Source organism: Trachypithecus francoisi, unplaced genomic scaffold (genome assembly GCF_009764315.1).
Source record: "Trachypithecus francoisi isolate TF-2019V2 unplaced genomic scaffold, Tfra_2.0 Lachesis_group5, whole genome shotgun sequence".
In the NCBI taxonomy this organism is placed as follows: domain Eukaryota; kingdom Metazoa; phylum Chordata; class Mammalia; order Primates; family Cercopithecidae; genus Trachypithecus; species Trachypithecus francoisi.
Genome location: NW_022681470.1, coordinates 10,746,004 through 10,762,008, shown reverse-complemented (window position 1 = coordinate 10,762,008; position 16,005 = coordinate 10,746,004). Strand labels below are relative to the sequence as shown.

The 16,005-nt window shown below is 40.7% G+C and overlaps 1 protein-coding gene across 8 annotated transcripts in view; it reads left to right on the top strand.

Moving 5' to 3' along the window:
• The window catches only part of RYR2 (ryanodine receptor 2), an 805,689-nt gene that overhangs the window by 748,311 nt on the left and 41,373 nt on the right, over positions 1-16,005 (top strand). For 5 of the 8 annotated variants that reach the window (XM_033200167.1, XM_033200166.1, XM_033200165.1 and 2 more), the window contains 5 exons: positions 3,285-3,389; positions 6,165-6,246; positions 8,604-9,901; positions 10,887-10,954; positions 12,860-13,007. In XM_033200167.1, coding sequence (XP_033056058.1) covers positions 3,285-3,389; positions 6,165-6,246; positions 8,604-9,901; positions 10,887-10,954; positions 12,860-13,007 — 1,701 coding nt within the window. Of the gene's footprint in view, positions 1-3,284; positions 3,390-6,164; positions 6,247-6,422; positions 6,468-8,603; positions 9,902-10,886; positions 10,955-12,859; positions 13,008-16,005 lie in introns of all 8 variants that reach the window. The other 3 variants (XM_033200162.1, XM_033200161.1, XM_033200160.1) reach the window with 1 other exon arrangement.

Here is a 16,005-nt window from a genome sequence, read left to right as displayed (position 1 = left end):
AGGGGAAGAACTGTTTGAGTAAGAGGACGTTGTATTGTCGAGGTTCCTAGAGTAAGACCATGAGGTAGTTGTTGAGAAAAGGGAAAGCTTGATCTGTCCTTGGCACAGGTCCTTCTGGTAGTTAGCAAAGGATTTCCATGTTGCAGGCACATACATCGCGAGAAAAAGAATGCAAGGCACCAGGCTAGGGAGTTTACAGCTCCCAGAAGCTGATGACCTAAGGTAGAGCAAGCCCTAGAAAGGACATTCTGTGTGTTTCAGGTTTTAGAAGAAGAAATGGGTACTTTGGCTCTGGGCTTGCGACTCCGTCACGTGAGGGTTGGCCAGACAGCTTTTGGTCACCTAGGGGTTGCACGAGAGCATAACCCTTTGTAATACTTCAACTTCTGATTTAAACCTTACCTATCACAGGAAGAAAATTATTTCTGACTTGAAGAAAAAACAAGTTTATATTCCTAAAAATGGCTTTCTAGTGTTCACCTAATAGCCTCTTGCACTTTTCATCCTCCCTCATTTATATGCCATTGGAATACCAAACTGACACTGAACATCAACCACAGGAAAACCCTAAAGATCGATTGCTTTCAAACCAGAGCTGTAATAGCCATTTTGGACTAATTACAACCAGGGATGAAGGAAACTATAAAACTACTGTATCTGGTGCATTAAATGAGCTGGATTTAATGACCTCCAGATTAAAATAACCTGATTCCTTCTCACCACTGTCCCTTCAGACTTGCTCTGTCGACCATTTCTTTACCACTAGAAGGAATCTTGTGCACTGACCACTTTCAGATAAATAAAATCATGTCAGTCACTTTGTCACAAAAATAGTCTCATTTCAGTAAAGCTTCCCCTCATTCTTGGGCCTCATTTTCAGCTGGAAAACCTGGAGTGAGGGTGTAGGCAAGAACTCCCATCTGGATATTGTTCATTCTGGAGGGAGTCCAATCTGCGCTTTTTTCACTCTCTCCCCTCAAGGTTCTTCTCTCTCTTTCCCTTTCCCCTCCTGGTTAACCCCAGGCTTCCTCTGGGTTGGAGCTGTGGGAGAGAGGAGGTACAAGGAAGGAAAGGTCTCCTCTGGGCACATGTAATCCCAGAGTGCACCATGGAGCTGGCCCTCTGGTGTGATGTGTTATATTTTGTCATCTAACGTACACGCCTGGCCCTCTTAGTCCTCCAGTGCCTGGAAATGACTCTTTTCCCACCCAGTTTAAAGTTATTCCATCAGACCTCATGCATCTGGTGGCTCCCATCCACCTTGGAATTCTGTTACCATTTCAGACTGATTTCAGATGGGGCAGAATGGCCCCTTCCTGAGTAGTCCATGTAAGAAACACAGACCTTTTTTTGTCACATGCTGTCTGTCACGCTTTCTAATACCAGACTTTATGCTTCCCAACTTCAGAAGACAGAAACTGAGCTCACATGATGGCTGTCCTGAAGCCTCTTCTCTCACTTGCTGTAAGGGGATGCAGAAGTAATGAAATGGAGAGGCTCAGCACATGGAGAACCCCCTCCAAAGTCTCCCCCTTTTCAACTTCAACCCCTTTATATCCTTAGAGTGGAAAGATCTATTTTTAGTCACCCCTTTTGCAGATAGTCTACTGCTTTTGTAATATGTGGGTACATGTCATTCTCATAATCATATGAGAACACATAGTCAATATCTCAGCTGTAGGGCCTCAAGAGATACTGAGACAGGAAAAAGTTCTATTTCAACATCTCGGATATGGCCATCTCTTCCAATCACTTGTGTCTAGCATAAGATCTGAAATGTTTTTATGTGGTCTGCAATTTAAAGTTATTATGAGTTATTTGCCTAAAGGAATGAAGGAATTTGAAGTTAAGAACAGTGTTGTATGTACTTTTTTCCCTTTCTAAGTAAAATCCCTGTTATTTATTTTCATAGTTGATGTAGATGGGTTTACAAAACTGAATGATGGTAGAAGTTTTTCATTGGAAAGTGAAGATAGAAATCGGCTCCAAGAAAACAGTCTGCCTGCTACCGCAGATCCACTCTAGTATTGATACTTCAGACGTGTCCGCTAAGAGAACAAAGTTCGGCTTGTTAAAAGATAAACTTAGGGCCGGGCGCGGTGGCTCAAGCCTGTAATCCCAGCACTTTGGGAGGCCGAGACGGGCGGATCACAAGGTCAGGAGATCGAGACCACCCTGGCTAATACGGTGAAACCCCGTCTCTACTAAAGAATACAAAAAACTAGCCGGGCGACGAGGCGGGCGCCTGTAGTCCCAGCTACTTGGGAGGCTGAGGCAGGAGAATGGCGTGAACCCGGGAGGCGGAGCTTGCAGTGAGCTGAGATCCGGCCACTGCACTCCAGCCTGGGCGACAGAGCCAGACTCCGTCTCACAAAAAAAAAAAAAAAAGATAAACTTAGGCACAATAACATCTTACAAAGTTTATCTGAGCATTCAACTATTGATGAATTGAGCAACACCAGAACACTAATGGTTCAGCCCTTCACCAAGGGTGGGGGCACTTTTATAAGGCGCTCCTGGAAGCAAGACAAGCCAAGAGATTTGATTGGTAAAAGTGGAAAGTTCCTAGTTAGAAGTTAGTTGGCAGTTTCTGACTGGTGAACTCTAGTGAGAAGTTAGTTGGCAGTTTCTGATTGGTTAAGCTTAAATGTACACTGAGTTGGGATTTGATTTTCTTAGGGAGGAACCCAAGACACTGGAGCCATCTCAGCCTAATGATCTCTCAATTAGTTATTTTAACCACTTCTAATTGTCTTGGATTCTGGATTCATGAAATTAATAAACAAGTATTACTCTTTTAAAACACCTCAATGGTTGTACCATTTGTAAAACAGTTGTCCAATTTAGAAAACGTTGAAGAGGATTTTTTTCTCCATGTGAATGCTTTATCCAGGTTACTATTTAGGAGTAAAAGGGTAATCAGCTCTCATCTAAAGCATATTCTCAGATTCTTTTCAATACCAAATGGTGACGACTGATTGATTAGACTGAATAGCCAAAGCACCCAGACCTTATTCAGACAAAAATAAATGATTCACAAAATATAAAAATCCTTGAGAAATTTTTTGGAATTTATTAAACATTTCAGAGAGGAATGTATTTATCTATTAAGGGTTATTATCATCACTGTATCTCTTTCTTTCGCTTTGAGTTCCTATCTTTTTAGACAATGTGCTAGCAGTGAGATACGTCAGCACTAAGGCAACTTTTCCCCTGTTATTGTGAAGTTTGTTTTGGTAAAGAAATTCTGAGGAATAATTGCTATTTGTCTGTTTATGCTCCAGGGTCCTTGCACTGGGAATCAACAGAGTTTGGCACACAGCAGGCTGTGGGATGCTGTGGTCGGCTTTCTTCATGTATTTGCCCATATGCAGATGAAGCTGTCGCAGGTAAACTAACTACCTTCCTCTCTCCTAAATGACAAACTGGAGACTGTAGTCATCAGCAAATTAAATGTGCTTTTTGATGTTAGAACATTATCTTTTTAAAATCACTTTCTCACTTGTCTTTTTAAGATCATTTTATCATGGCTCTTTTGTTCTACATTAGCATTTTTTTAAATAAAAAACATTATGACACCTGAAAATAGATAGGATTCATTATTCAAATTTGAGACGAAGGATATTAGGAAATTGAATGTAATGGAGAAATGAAACAGTCGAGTCCCCAAACATTGTACATGTCCCAAGCTTCATCTTCCTGGCCACGGCTCACTGGAATTTTTCTTCCCCTTACAGATAATTGAAATAGGTTTTATAATCTGTTACAAGGGAGACAATTTTGTTATAGGGTCTTAAACAAGCAGATGTTCTCAGTAGGGTGATGTTTACCCATAACCAGTGTATTTAATTTTGTGACAAAGAGAAAAAGTCGCTATTATACGGATAAGCACATGAAGAATAAACAGATTTTCCACCATGTTTTAATGTTAACTTGAGAGAACCTATTGAAAAATATCAGCTTGTTTTCTCACTGCTGTATTTGTTTCGTTTGAAACAAAGAGATACACAAATAGAAAAGTTCTTGTGAATGTGTCTCTTCAATGCAGTGAATTTTGATGGTATAACCTGAGACCTTCAGAGTGTGGGCATTTGCCAGGTGGTCAGGTAGAAGAAAGAATGTCAGATTAAAAGACAGAATGCTGCCATTCTAATTCCTGAGCTGTCATGACTTGTTCCACCCATGTGGCCAGGCCTCTTCCCCTGAGGCCTTGTTTCTCTGCAGTCAAGTGAAGAACCTGCCCCTCGGGCCTGCCTAGGACAGTAGCAGGGTGTATTGTCAAAGACCAACAGGGCTGGATGCTAGTAAACGTGGTAAGGATACATCTTAATGTCAAAGATAAACAAAGCTGGATACTAGTTAAGCAAATAAGGACGGATTTTAATCAGTAGTGCTGTTGCAACAAGGAAAAAGAGTTCAGCATAAACTGAACCCGATTTGATTTGTGCAGAGGGGACTGGGAATATTAATGGGAAAATGAAGATTAGAGAAGGGGCGAACAGGGGCTCAGTAGAGTCACGGGAGTGAAAAGTTACAACAGGTTCATTGGTGTAAATGTGATTAGACCAGCTATATCTGCTGACTGGCAATTGTCAAAGTTAGGATTCTGTCCTTCTCCAGAGTCCTTATCCTTAGATGTTGTCTAGAACAGTCGATGTTTTATGAACCTCGCGTTTTCCCAGGCAGGTACTTTAGGGGAGTGCTGGGCTTATCCTAGAGATGCAGTCTTGAACAGTTAGAAACTATATTAGTGTTTGTTCAAGTCTTTATAGACCAAAGTTGAGGCCAAGTTGAGAAGAGGGCTCAGAGGTACCTGGCTAGAGTTTGGTGAAGGAGAGAATGTCAGTATGGAGTTATTGGTGACTTGAGCCCAACAGAGAAATTCCAGTCTTTCATTTAATCACTAGGGATATTTTGGTAAGTAAAGGAGACCGACATGAACCAAATGTAGACCCTCACAAGAGAGTTCTCATCCTGGTATTTTTCCATCAGGGTATTGACCTCTGGTGCTACCTAGCACCTGTTCATGGTTTATAGTTTCTGTAATAGCTATTTAGAAAGAAAATGTCTCATCCTCCCAACACGGTGGGAATTTAGCTTCATACGTACCAAAATCTGAATAAAATGCCTTGTACAATTTTTTTAAAGAATAGTTTAAAAAATAGATGAGATGTAAAGTTATGCAGATGTGAGTATGATCTGTATTTCCAGGGACTGTAGCTAAGCATACTGATGTTTAGACAAAATATGTCTTTGAAAAAGAATGTTTCTTTATGGTAAAAAATCAAAAGCAGAAACAAAATTTTAACCAGAGTAATATTGGAAAGCTTAATCAAATTGGTAAATAAGATAATGTTGTACTAATAGGTAATACCTGTGTAGGTTGTTGGTTAATTTGTTTATCTAACAAATAAATTTATAAGTTTATCTTCTGTGGTGCTTATATGCCTATATTTTTCTATGTGAAGTTGATTTTTACATAATAGCACCTATAAGAAGTTAGAAAGTTAGAAGAAAAAAATGCGGGCTTTTCCAATAAAAGATAGATAGATGTCAAATGTGCAGAAGCTCTTGAGTCTTGCTTGGCATTGGAAAATATAGCACTGTTATGGTTCTTTCATATTATTGCTAGATATGTTCATTGTCCGTACAAATACTTTCTTTTTTCTGAGATGCAGTCTTGCTCTGTCACCTGGGCTGGAGTGCAGTGGCGTGATCTCTGCTCACTGCAACCTCCGCCTCCCAGGCTCAAGCAATTCTCATGCCTCAGCCTCCTGAGTAGCTGAGATTACAAGTGTGCACTACCATGCTTAGCTAACTTTCTGTATTTTTAGTAGAGACGGGGTTTTGCCATGTTGTCCAGGTTGATCACAAACTCCTAAGTTCAGGTGATCGGTGCACCTCGGCCTCCCAAAGTGCTGGGATTACAGGCGTGAGCCACTGTTCCTAGCCTACAAATACTTTAAAGAACATTAGCTGAAATCAGTAATACTTTTTAATTGTGAAGTATAACTGTTTTTAATATTTGACCCTCCTTTAGTTCCATAATGCTTCACGTGCTTACTATTTATTGCCAGAGCGGTATCTTTCTGTGGGAGTAAATTATGATGTTCTTGCTGCACAGTTTTCTTGTATTATCTCAAATGCAATGTTAATATTTTCAGGATTCCAGTCAAATTGAGCTTTTGAAAGAATTAATGGATCTACAGAAGGATATGGTGGTCATGTTGCTGTCCATGCTAGAAGGTAGTTTTGATTTATATACTTTTAAATTCCCTTTATTATTTAAAGGATCAGCATGGGCTTGCTTATGGAATCAGAGTATAGCATAGAATAAAATAACACTAAGATGATATGATAGATGTCTTGGAATTATTGCTGGCTTGTTATTCTTTTTCTCATAGTAGTTTTTTTTTTTAAAGGGAGATCCTGCATATCTCAGTTTACATATCTACAGAATGAAAATGGTACTTTATAACAACCCTTTTCATTTCATAGTGATATCCTAAAAAGGAAGCTCTCCAGATAGTCCATAAAGAATATTTTATTTGTTAGTGTGTTTGTCCATAAGCGGTGGGGGTTTCGGACATCTGAAATCCACATGGGATAACCTCCAGCGGTGTAAGCTACTTCCATAATCAGTGGGGATTTCGGACATTGGGATAATGTCCAACTGGGTAAGCTGCTGCTTTGAAAAGACCAGAGAATCACTCCTTTGGGTTCTTAAAGCCGTGGCACTGCGGGGAAAGCCTCTGTCCCCCAAGGATGCTGGCAGTCATAGTCTTGTTTTCCCCACCACAGCCTCAGTTTTAATTTTCTCTCTTTTTTTTTTTTTTTTTTTCTGTAGCAGGCAGGAAACGTAGTGGTTAAGAGCTTGGGCTCCAAATCCACTGCCAGAGTTTAAATCCTGACTTCCTTACCTCTGGGCGGTATGACCCTTGGACAAGTTGCATCTCCCTTTTTTCAGCTTCCTCTTCTGCAAAATAGAAATGATAGATTGATGTGAGAATTCAGTGGGATCCTATAAATACAACCAAAACAACTGAAAGATGTTTGGTATTACAATGCCTATCACTTTTTCTTAACTTCTTCCTATTTTCTCCCCGAGTCTGCCACGCGTGGCATAACTCCACTGTAGTTAACTGAGGCAGTTGTCATGCCTCATGCTAGGACTTTGAAGTGGCAGCATTTGCTTAAAGCCCTTAGTTGGCAGCAACAGTAGCCACTTTATACCCTTTAAGCACAGGATCCACTTTTCCATGCATGGCCCCGATTCAAATTTTGGGTCAAATACTAACAACAGCAATAATAACCGCAGCAGCAGCAACCATGGCAGTGACTTAAAACCAACTTCATAATGTGCCAGGTACTGGAGTAAGTACTTATTTAATCCTAGTAACAGATTTATGAGTTCGATGGTATTATTATCTCAAGTTTGCAAATGAGGAAACTGAGGTAGACAGAGGTTAAGAAACCTGCCCACATTGCTGAGCACATCAAACCTGGATTCAAACCCAACAATGGAGCTCCAGATGGCACACTCTTAACACCATGGTGCTCACTGCTTCCCAGATCGGCTCTGTGGACCTCTGACCAGTGACCTTTCTTCTCCTGCCTGTCTTTGTGTTATATAGCACATTCTGTTCAATGAGTAAAAGCACTCTGTAATCCTGTAGTTCAGGAATCTGCCATTTTCTAACTATACAACACAAATCATGAAGAAATGTAGAAAGGTGCTTTCCATTATGAATCAGAAAAAGTGTACAGTTTGCTCTCAGCATCTGGTCTGAAGACCTGGCACTAACCTTTAATAATTAAGTCTCAATGGGCCCATTTTAATTTAGTCTTGTTGAACTTCAATTTCCTCATCGGTAAAATTAGGGTTAACAAAAAGTACCTGCCTTACGTATGAACGTTAAATCAGATCTTGTCTATGATAGTGACTTTTCAACTCTAAAGGGCTGAGCAAATGTTTATTTTTATTATTAATATGAAACTTGATTTTAGTTTCTGGCTCTTTGGCTCATTTTATCTAAAACATGTTGCTTCTTTGATTAATTTGAGGGGAAAAAATGTCAACTTTTGTTGAAATATTTTATGTGTGTCAGTCTAATTACTTTGTAAATAGCATTATGCATGTTTGTGTAATCACTGTGTAATCACTTTTCAAACTATAGTTTATAAGTAATTATCCCTTTTTTTTTTTTTTTTGAGACGGAGTCTAGCTCTGTCGCCCAGGCTGGAGTGCAGTGGCGCGATCTCAGCTCACTGCAAGCTCCGCCTCCCGGGTTTACGCCATTCTCCTGCCTCAGCCTCCCGAGTAGCTGGGACTACAGGCGCCCGCCTCGTCGCCCGGCTAGTTTTTTGTATTTTTTAGTAGAGACGGGGTTTCACCGTGTAGACCAGGATGGTCTCGATCTCCTGACCTCGTGATCCACCTGTCTCGGCCTCCCAAAGTGTGTAATTATCTTTTTATAGAGTGAGGGATAAACCAGGACATATCCTTGATTCAGATGTTATTAAAGATCTATATTGTTATTTTCTCTATAATCATTGATTTTGTTACAGTTTCTTGTAAACAAATGCAATTGATTTACCACCAGGTAATGTTGTTAACGGAACGATTGGCAAACAGATGGTGGATATGCTTGTGGAATCTTCCAACAATGTGGAGATGATTCTCAAATTTTTTGACATGTTCTTAAAACTGAAAGATTTGACGTCATCTGATACTTTTAAAGAATATGACCCTGATGGCAAGGGAGTCATTTCCAAGAGGGACTTCCACAAAGCAATGGAGAGTCATAAGCACTACACGCAGTCAGAAACGGAGTTTCTTTTGTCTTGTGCGGAGACAGATGAGAATGAAACCCTTGACTATGAGGAGTTCGTCAAACGCTTCCACGAACCTGCAAAGGACATCGGCTTCAATGTCGCCGTCCTTCTGACAAACCTCTCTGAGCACATGCCCAACGATACCCGACTTCAGACTTTCCTAGAATTAGCAGAGAGTGTCCTGAATTATTTCCAGCCCTTTCTGGGCCGCATCGAAATCATGGGAAGCGCCAAACGCATCGAGAGGGTCTATTTTGAAATCAGTGAGTCTAGCCGAACCCAGTGGGAGAAGCCCCAGGTCAAGGAGTCCAAACGACAGTTCATATTTGATGTGGTCAATGAAGGAGGAGAAAAAGAGAAGATGGAACTCTTTGTGAACTTCTGCGAGGACACCATCTTCGAAATGCAGCTGGCGGCTCAGATCTCAGAGTCGGATTTGAACGAGAGGTCCGCGAATAAGGAAGAAAGTGAGAAGGAGAGGCCGGAAGAGCAGGGCCCGAGAATGGCTTTCTTCTCCATTCTGACGGTCAAGTCGGCCCTGTTTGCGCTCAGGTACAATATCTTGACCCTTATGCGAATGCTCAGTCTGAAGAGCCTGAAGAAGCAGATGAAAAAAGTCAAAAAGATGACCGTGAAGGACATGGTCACGGCCTTCTTTTCATCCTACTGGAGTATTTTTATGACCCTCTTGCACTTCGTGGCCAGCGTTTTCAGAGGCTTTTTCCGCATCATTTGCAGCCTGCTGCTTGGGGGAAGCCTCGTCGAAGGTGCTAAAAAGATCAAAGTTGCAGAACTCTTAGCCAACATGCCAGACCCCACTCAGGATGAGGTTAGAGGAGATGGGGAGGAGGGAGAGAGGAAACCCCTGGAAGCCGCCCTGCCCTCTGAGGATCTGACCGACTTAAAGGAGCTGACAGAAGAAAGTGACCTTCTTTCAGACATCTTTGGCCTGGATCTGAAGAGAGAAGGAGGACAGTACAAACTAATCCCTCATAATCCAAATGCTGGACTCAGTGACCTCATGAGCAACCCAGTCCCCATGCCTGAGGTGCAAGAAAAATTTCAGGTAATTTATCTCTAAGTCACAGCAGCATTCTCTCTGGACTTCAGGGGGGTATAATAGATGATCATTAGACCAGGTTCCATGCTACTGCCAGAACGGTGTTACCTACGTGACTTGAATTTCCCAAGAGAAATGCTTTTTGGTAGACGAAGTTAGTGTTGGGTCCTTATGAATTATTACATTATCTTAAATTATTAAGGTGTAAGCTTCAGTACCCACCCTAACTGGAGCCTACATCTTTCTCCACTTTTATATACTTTTATGTGCACATTTGAAAAGTTGGGAAAAGAAAGAAAACTTTTCGATGCCTGTAGTGGCATTATCCTCACAGAGCATTAACATTTTCTCCTCTGTTCTGTGATTCTCTTTGGCCTGTTTTCATTGTATGTTCTTTGTAGTCATTAGTCCTTAGAGCCATCATTCCATCCATAAATATGGCATATTTACCAAGTGTCTGACACCACTGGGTATCATAAGGAATTCAAAGGTAAGGTGGGGTCACTGCCTTCAAATTACCTTGAAAAGTTTATTCCAGAGATAAAATTAACACACATGAAGAAACGAGAAAATGATTAACTGTTAAATAGTATAGGCAGGGCAGTAGGGGTTGCTTATCTTGAGAGAATGGCAATGCCAGTATGGTTTAAAGTAGTTAGATAGGAATGAAGAGGTAAGACTTCAATTGGCCTTGAAGGATGAATAAGATTTTAGTAGGTGCTTAAGATGAAGAAGGGTATTTCTGAAATGAGAAAAGAGAGTAAAAAGGAGTCCCAGAAAGTGTATCCCTCCTGCTGGTGCAGTAGGTCAGTGTGCAGAAGTGGGATATGTTTGGCCACGTAAAATGAAAAACACGTGGCACTTTTATCGTGGTGTAAGCAAGAGGGTATCTTCTATAGGTTATGGTTTGACACATGGTCACATGGCTCCCTAAATTCATTCAAAGGTGATGGGTAATCCTGGTTTTCTTTTCCCCATTGACTCATTCAAGGAACAGAAGGCAAAAGAAGAAGAAAAGGAAGAAAAAGAAGAAACCAAATCTGAACCTGAAAAAGCCGAGTATGTATAGTTTGCATATACTTTTCCTTCATTTCATTTCAGTTTGTCATTACATCTCTTTTTCTTGTACTCTGTCTTTGGGAGCTTCAAGGGAGAATCCCATAGTGCCAAGGAGCCACAGAACTAATTCTGCCATCTCCGTGGAGAGGTTCTGATGGCGAGGACCTCAGGCCCTGGGCAGTGATCACTGTAGACGCCCCCAGGGCTGCCATTCTCGTCTTTTCCTTTCATTCCATGTGGACCTCCGTTTGTGTAATTCCCTGTCAGCAGGAAAGACCCCAGTGATTCCATGGAATGCTGTTCGTAAGAGGACTCAGGGCCACAATTCTGTCTTTAAAAATCACTCATGTATTTCTGTCCTTTTCAAGGAGGGAGGAAACAGACATTCCAAAAGCACCTTCATAGAATCCTGTGGAGTGATGCTCCTTAAACCATAGACCCAGGGCCACATGCATAAAGATCCCCAGGAGAGTTGGTTAACACAAACATCCCTGGGCCCCAAGGCGTAGATCCTGCCTCAGCAGGTCTGGTGTGGTGCCTGGGAACCTTCATTTTCACCAATGCTCCTGGTGTCAATGCAGCAATAAAAAAGAGCTAGATGTGAGGTGATGAAAATGCCTAACTCCCTCATGACATCAGGTTTCTGTGAATAATCGAAGCCTGCATCTTTCTCCACGTGTATAGAATTTTATACACACATTTGAAAAGTTGGAAGAAAGGAAGCTTTTAGGTGCTTGTAGTGCCACTATTCTCCCATAGCGTTGAAATTTTCTCCTCTGTTCTGTTATTTTCTTTGGTCTGTTTTCATCGTATGTTCTTTGTAGTCAGCACTATGCATTGTCATAGACCTTACACTATTGGGTCTGTTGTAAAAATGGCCACATAAAAAGTAGACATACAACCAATAACAGCAAGACAGGCATTTCAATGGCAATTCTTTAATATCCATCTCATATGAGTTAAGTATAGCTTATATATTAATATTTCTAGTTTATGTATTAATACATATGACTTCACTTCAATTTAATGAAGGACTGCTATTTTGTACCCAAAGGATATCAAATGTCAATTCTTCTAATTCCATTATTGTCTGGAATTAATATAACATTACTATACTGCACTTAATATATTTTATTTAATAAAATTAATTATAATTAATATATGTCAAAGTATGAGTATAATGATACACTTTATACATGTGAACAATTAAGTGTGTAGGCTTCTGATTTTAAATCTTAATGGCAAATGTTAAAAATTGTGCCTTAAAATTATAGGCTGGGTGCAGTGGCTCACACCTGTAATCCCAGCCCTTCGGGAGGCCGAGGCGGGTGGATCACGAGGTCAGGAGTTCATGGTGACCAGCCTGGCCAACATGGTGAAACCCAGTCTTCTACTAAAAATATAAAAGTTAGCCGGGCATGGTGGCACATCCCTATAATCCCAGCTACTTGGAAGGCTGAGGCAGGAGAATGACTTGAATCCAGGAGGTAGAGGTTGCAGTGAGCTGAGATGGTGCCCCTGCATTCCAGCCAGGGTGACAGAGCAAGACTCCTTCTCAAAAAAAATTTGAAATTATAATTTAAAAATAGGGTATGTTGGACAGTCACAGCAAAGTCAGTCTTCATTTTTTTTTTAATGTTTTATTGCAGAATTGGAAGAAATCTGCTACATATAAAGTCAAGCCTATAAAATGTCCTCTATATTTCAGCTTCCTAGAATCTGTGATCAACAGGAACTCTTACCCCGATTCTAAAATTCAGAATATTATCGTTCACTGGAAAAGAAATTAGTTTTCGGAAGTGATACAATGGTCTAAAATATTTGTTCACTTGGGTAATTTTCCACAACACCCGTTTAGTTCTTTAGTTTCTGTGGAGCTTAGGTTTTGTTCATCTGTTTTCATAGGGGAGAAGATGGAGAAAAAGAAGAGAAAGCCAAGGAAGACAAGGGCAAACAAAAGTTGAGGCAGCTTCACACACACAGATACGGAGAACCAGAAGTGCCCGAGTCAGCGTTCTGGAAGAAAATCATAGCATACCAACAGAAACTTCTAGTAAGATGTTTTAGAATGAATATTGTTACTGATTTAGTACAATACCATGATAATTTAGGGTCAGTAAATATTTGCTGACCTCTCCCTAAGTGACAGTTAGGGAACCAGGTTAGCCCAGCACATGTTTGATTTGCCCATTGTAGTGTGTTTATCTTTTATAGTGAATGTATCTGGCCCACCCCTCCCTACTGTCAAACCCATGACCTCTACTCATGTTCACACTCCCTGAAACCCTTTCATTTGGTTCCTGCCAGGACAGTACTCTCAGTGTCTGCCCACAAAGACACTACGACAAGTGAATAAAAATATTCTGAGGACCTGCAACAGATTTTAAAGCAAGATGTGCCTTCTGGGGCACAAGTAATTCAAATTAATGTTCCAGAACTCAATTAGTCAGTATTTCTATAACATCACCCTTTTACTTAAAAATCCAGGTATAAAAATATTAGCTAATTGAGCCACTTTCCATTGATAATAAGAGAGTCTATTCAAAAGTATTCTTTAGGCTGGGCGCGGTGGCTCAAGCCTGTAATCCCAGCACTTTGGGAGGCCGAGACGGGCGGATCACGAGGTCAGGAGATCGAGACTATCCTGGCTAATACGGTGAAACCCCGTCTCTACTAAAAAATACAAAAAACTAGCCGGGCGACGAGGCGGGCGCCTGTAGTCCCAGCTACTCCGGAGGCTGAGACAGGAGAATGGCGTGAACCCGGGAGGCGGAGCTTGCAGTGAGCTGAGAGCCGGCCACTGCACTCCAGCCTGGGCGGCAGAGCAAGACTCCGTCTCAAAAAAATAAAGTATTCTTTAGAAAGAGGGATTACAGTTCTTTATGTAGTGTCCTGTACATTTTGCAGAGGTGTTCCCCTAATTAGTAAAGCACACATTCATATTTGGAAAACAAAGAAAAAAGGTATAGCTCTGTCTATTCATATTGATCTTGAAATTCTTAAAAATATTGTTTGAAAGGCCTTTTATAAACATGCGTGTGTAATGTCATATATATACACATACATGGGTGTCTCCTATCCTTTTCCTACATGCTTATCTCCTATCCTTTTCCTCCTTTATAATAATTATACATGTGTCTATATATGTATAATTTTTATAATTATATGTGTATATATGTATAATTTTTATAAATTTTTATAATCTTTATAAAAGAGGAAAAGGATAGGAGATAAGCATGTAGAATCCACCTATAAGAGGTACTGACCAGTGATGTTAGACCTAGAAATTAAGAACAACAACCCTCATAATAAAGCCATTTGAACAGCAGAATCATATTTAGTATTTTATAGCCCTTGAGAAATCAAAATTTGACAACCCAGAAACTCAAAGGACTGTAGAATTTCTCTTATAAGGAAAGTGAACTGTCCTCAGTAATTATATATTCTAAATGCTTATCTTTAAATATGTTTATGTATTATGTATTTTAGGCAAATATATTTTAATTTAGTTGTAACTACATTTTCCTAAACCATCTTGTATTTTCCCTATATTATGTAATACAGAGTACATGGAACATAAATATTTCCTAGATAACTCTGAATAATTATTAATTTGGTATGCCATATTGGCTTCCATGGCTTCAGGTATAGTTCTATTACAAATGGTTTAAAGGTTGAATGGGCTCCGCATTACCCCAGTGGGTTCCTGAAGAATGTGTTTAACTACAGTTGTGTAAACCAAGTAGTTGAGATTTTGTTTCCATCTTTCACTGTGCCAGGGTTCACATGTTGTGTTGTCTCTGCACAGCTCCTCCCTTTTCCTGCATCTTTTTGCTATCTTTCTCGGCTCACCGATTTGCATGCACGTGACCAATCATGGCCACATCCGTCTACCAAAGGCCCCCTTTCCCCTAAGTGAGATAGCTCAGGCTAGCTAACTCAGCCGCTGTGACCCAGATCCTCCTTCCAAGGAGAACCAGTGAAACTGACCCAGTCTGGGTGTGGTGGACAGCCTTGTTCCAGTAAGCTCTGGCAGTAAAGATGGGGTCCTGTGTGGGGAAATGACACGAACAGAGATGGGGTGTGTACACAGAGGGGGATAGCATTCTGAGGTGTTACATTTGGATGTAGCTTTACTATGGTAAATCCCCTGACATATCCACTTATATTATATTGACATCTCCCACTTAATATTAAAACAAGTACTTCATGTCCACCATAACCTATTACTTTAAACCCACTTCTCGAGGCTTTATTTTTTCCCAGCCCAACAAATTGTACCAGTGGTTCACTTAGTTGCTCAGGCTGCCAAATTCAGAGGTTATCATCTTTGAAGCCTCTTTCTCGCCTTAAATACAACCCAACGATAATTCTTCTCAGTTGTTCCAAATACATCGAGTCTGCCCAGTTCTTGCCATCTCCACAGGCACCATTAAGTCCAGCCCACCACCATGAACCTCACCTCTGCCTGACGTCTGGTAATAACTTACTTTCTGACGACTGGTCCTCTTGCTTTCATTCTTGTTCTACTACTATCAGTTTTCCACATAGTAGCTGGAGTGGTCCTTCCAAATCATGATCCAACTGCATCAAGCCCTCCTCAAATCCTCTAATAGCTTCCCATCCCACCTAGACTAAAATAATAATTATACTAGAATATTACATTTATTATAATGATATAATAATTATAATATTAATAACAAACGTTCCCTATATTAATATTTCATCCGCAAAGCGCCCTTAAGAGTTAAGGTCTATTATTATCCCACTTCGCATACAGATGAGCAGAGTGATGCTACAGAAAAGATTAAGTCATTTGTCCATATCCCACACTACGAAATGGAGGCAGGCAGGCTTCGTATCCAGGCAGTGAGGCCTCAGAGGTTGTAAACTGAACCACCACACTGTCAAAGACAAGACGACCTTTTATCAGAAGCCTACAAAACCCTGCCCCCTGCTCACCTGTTTGATCATATCCCCCTGCCACCCCCACACACCAGTCTCCCTTCTTCTCACTGTGTTTCCTTCTATTTCTCAAACACACCGACATC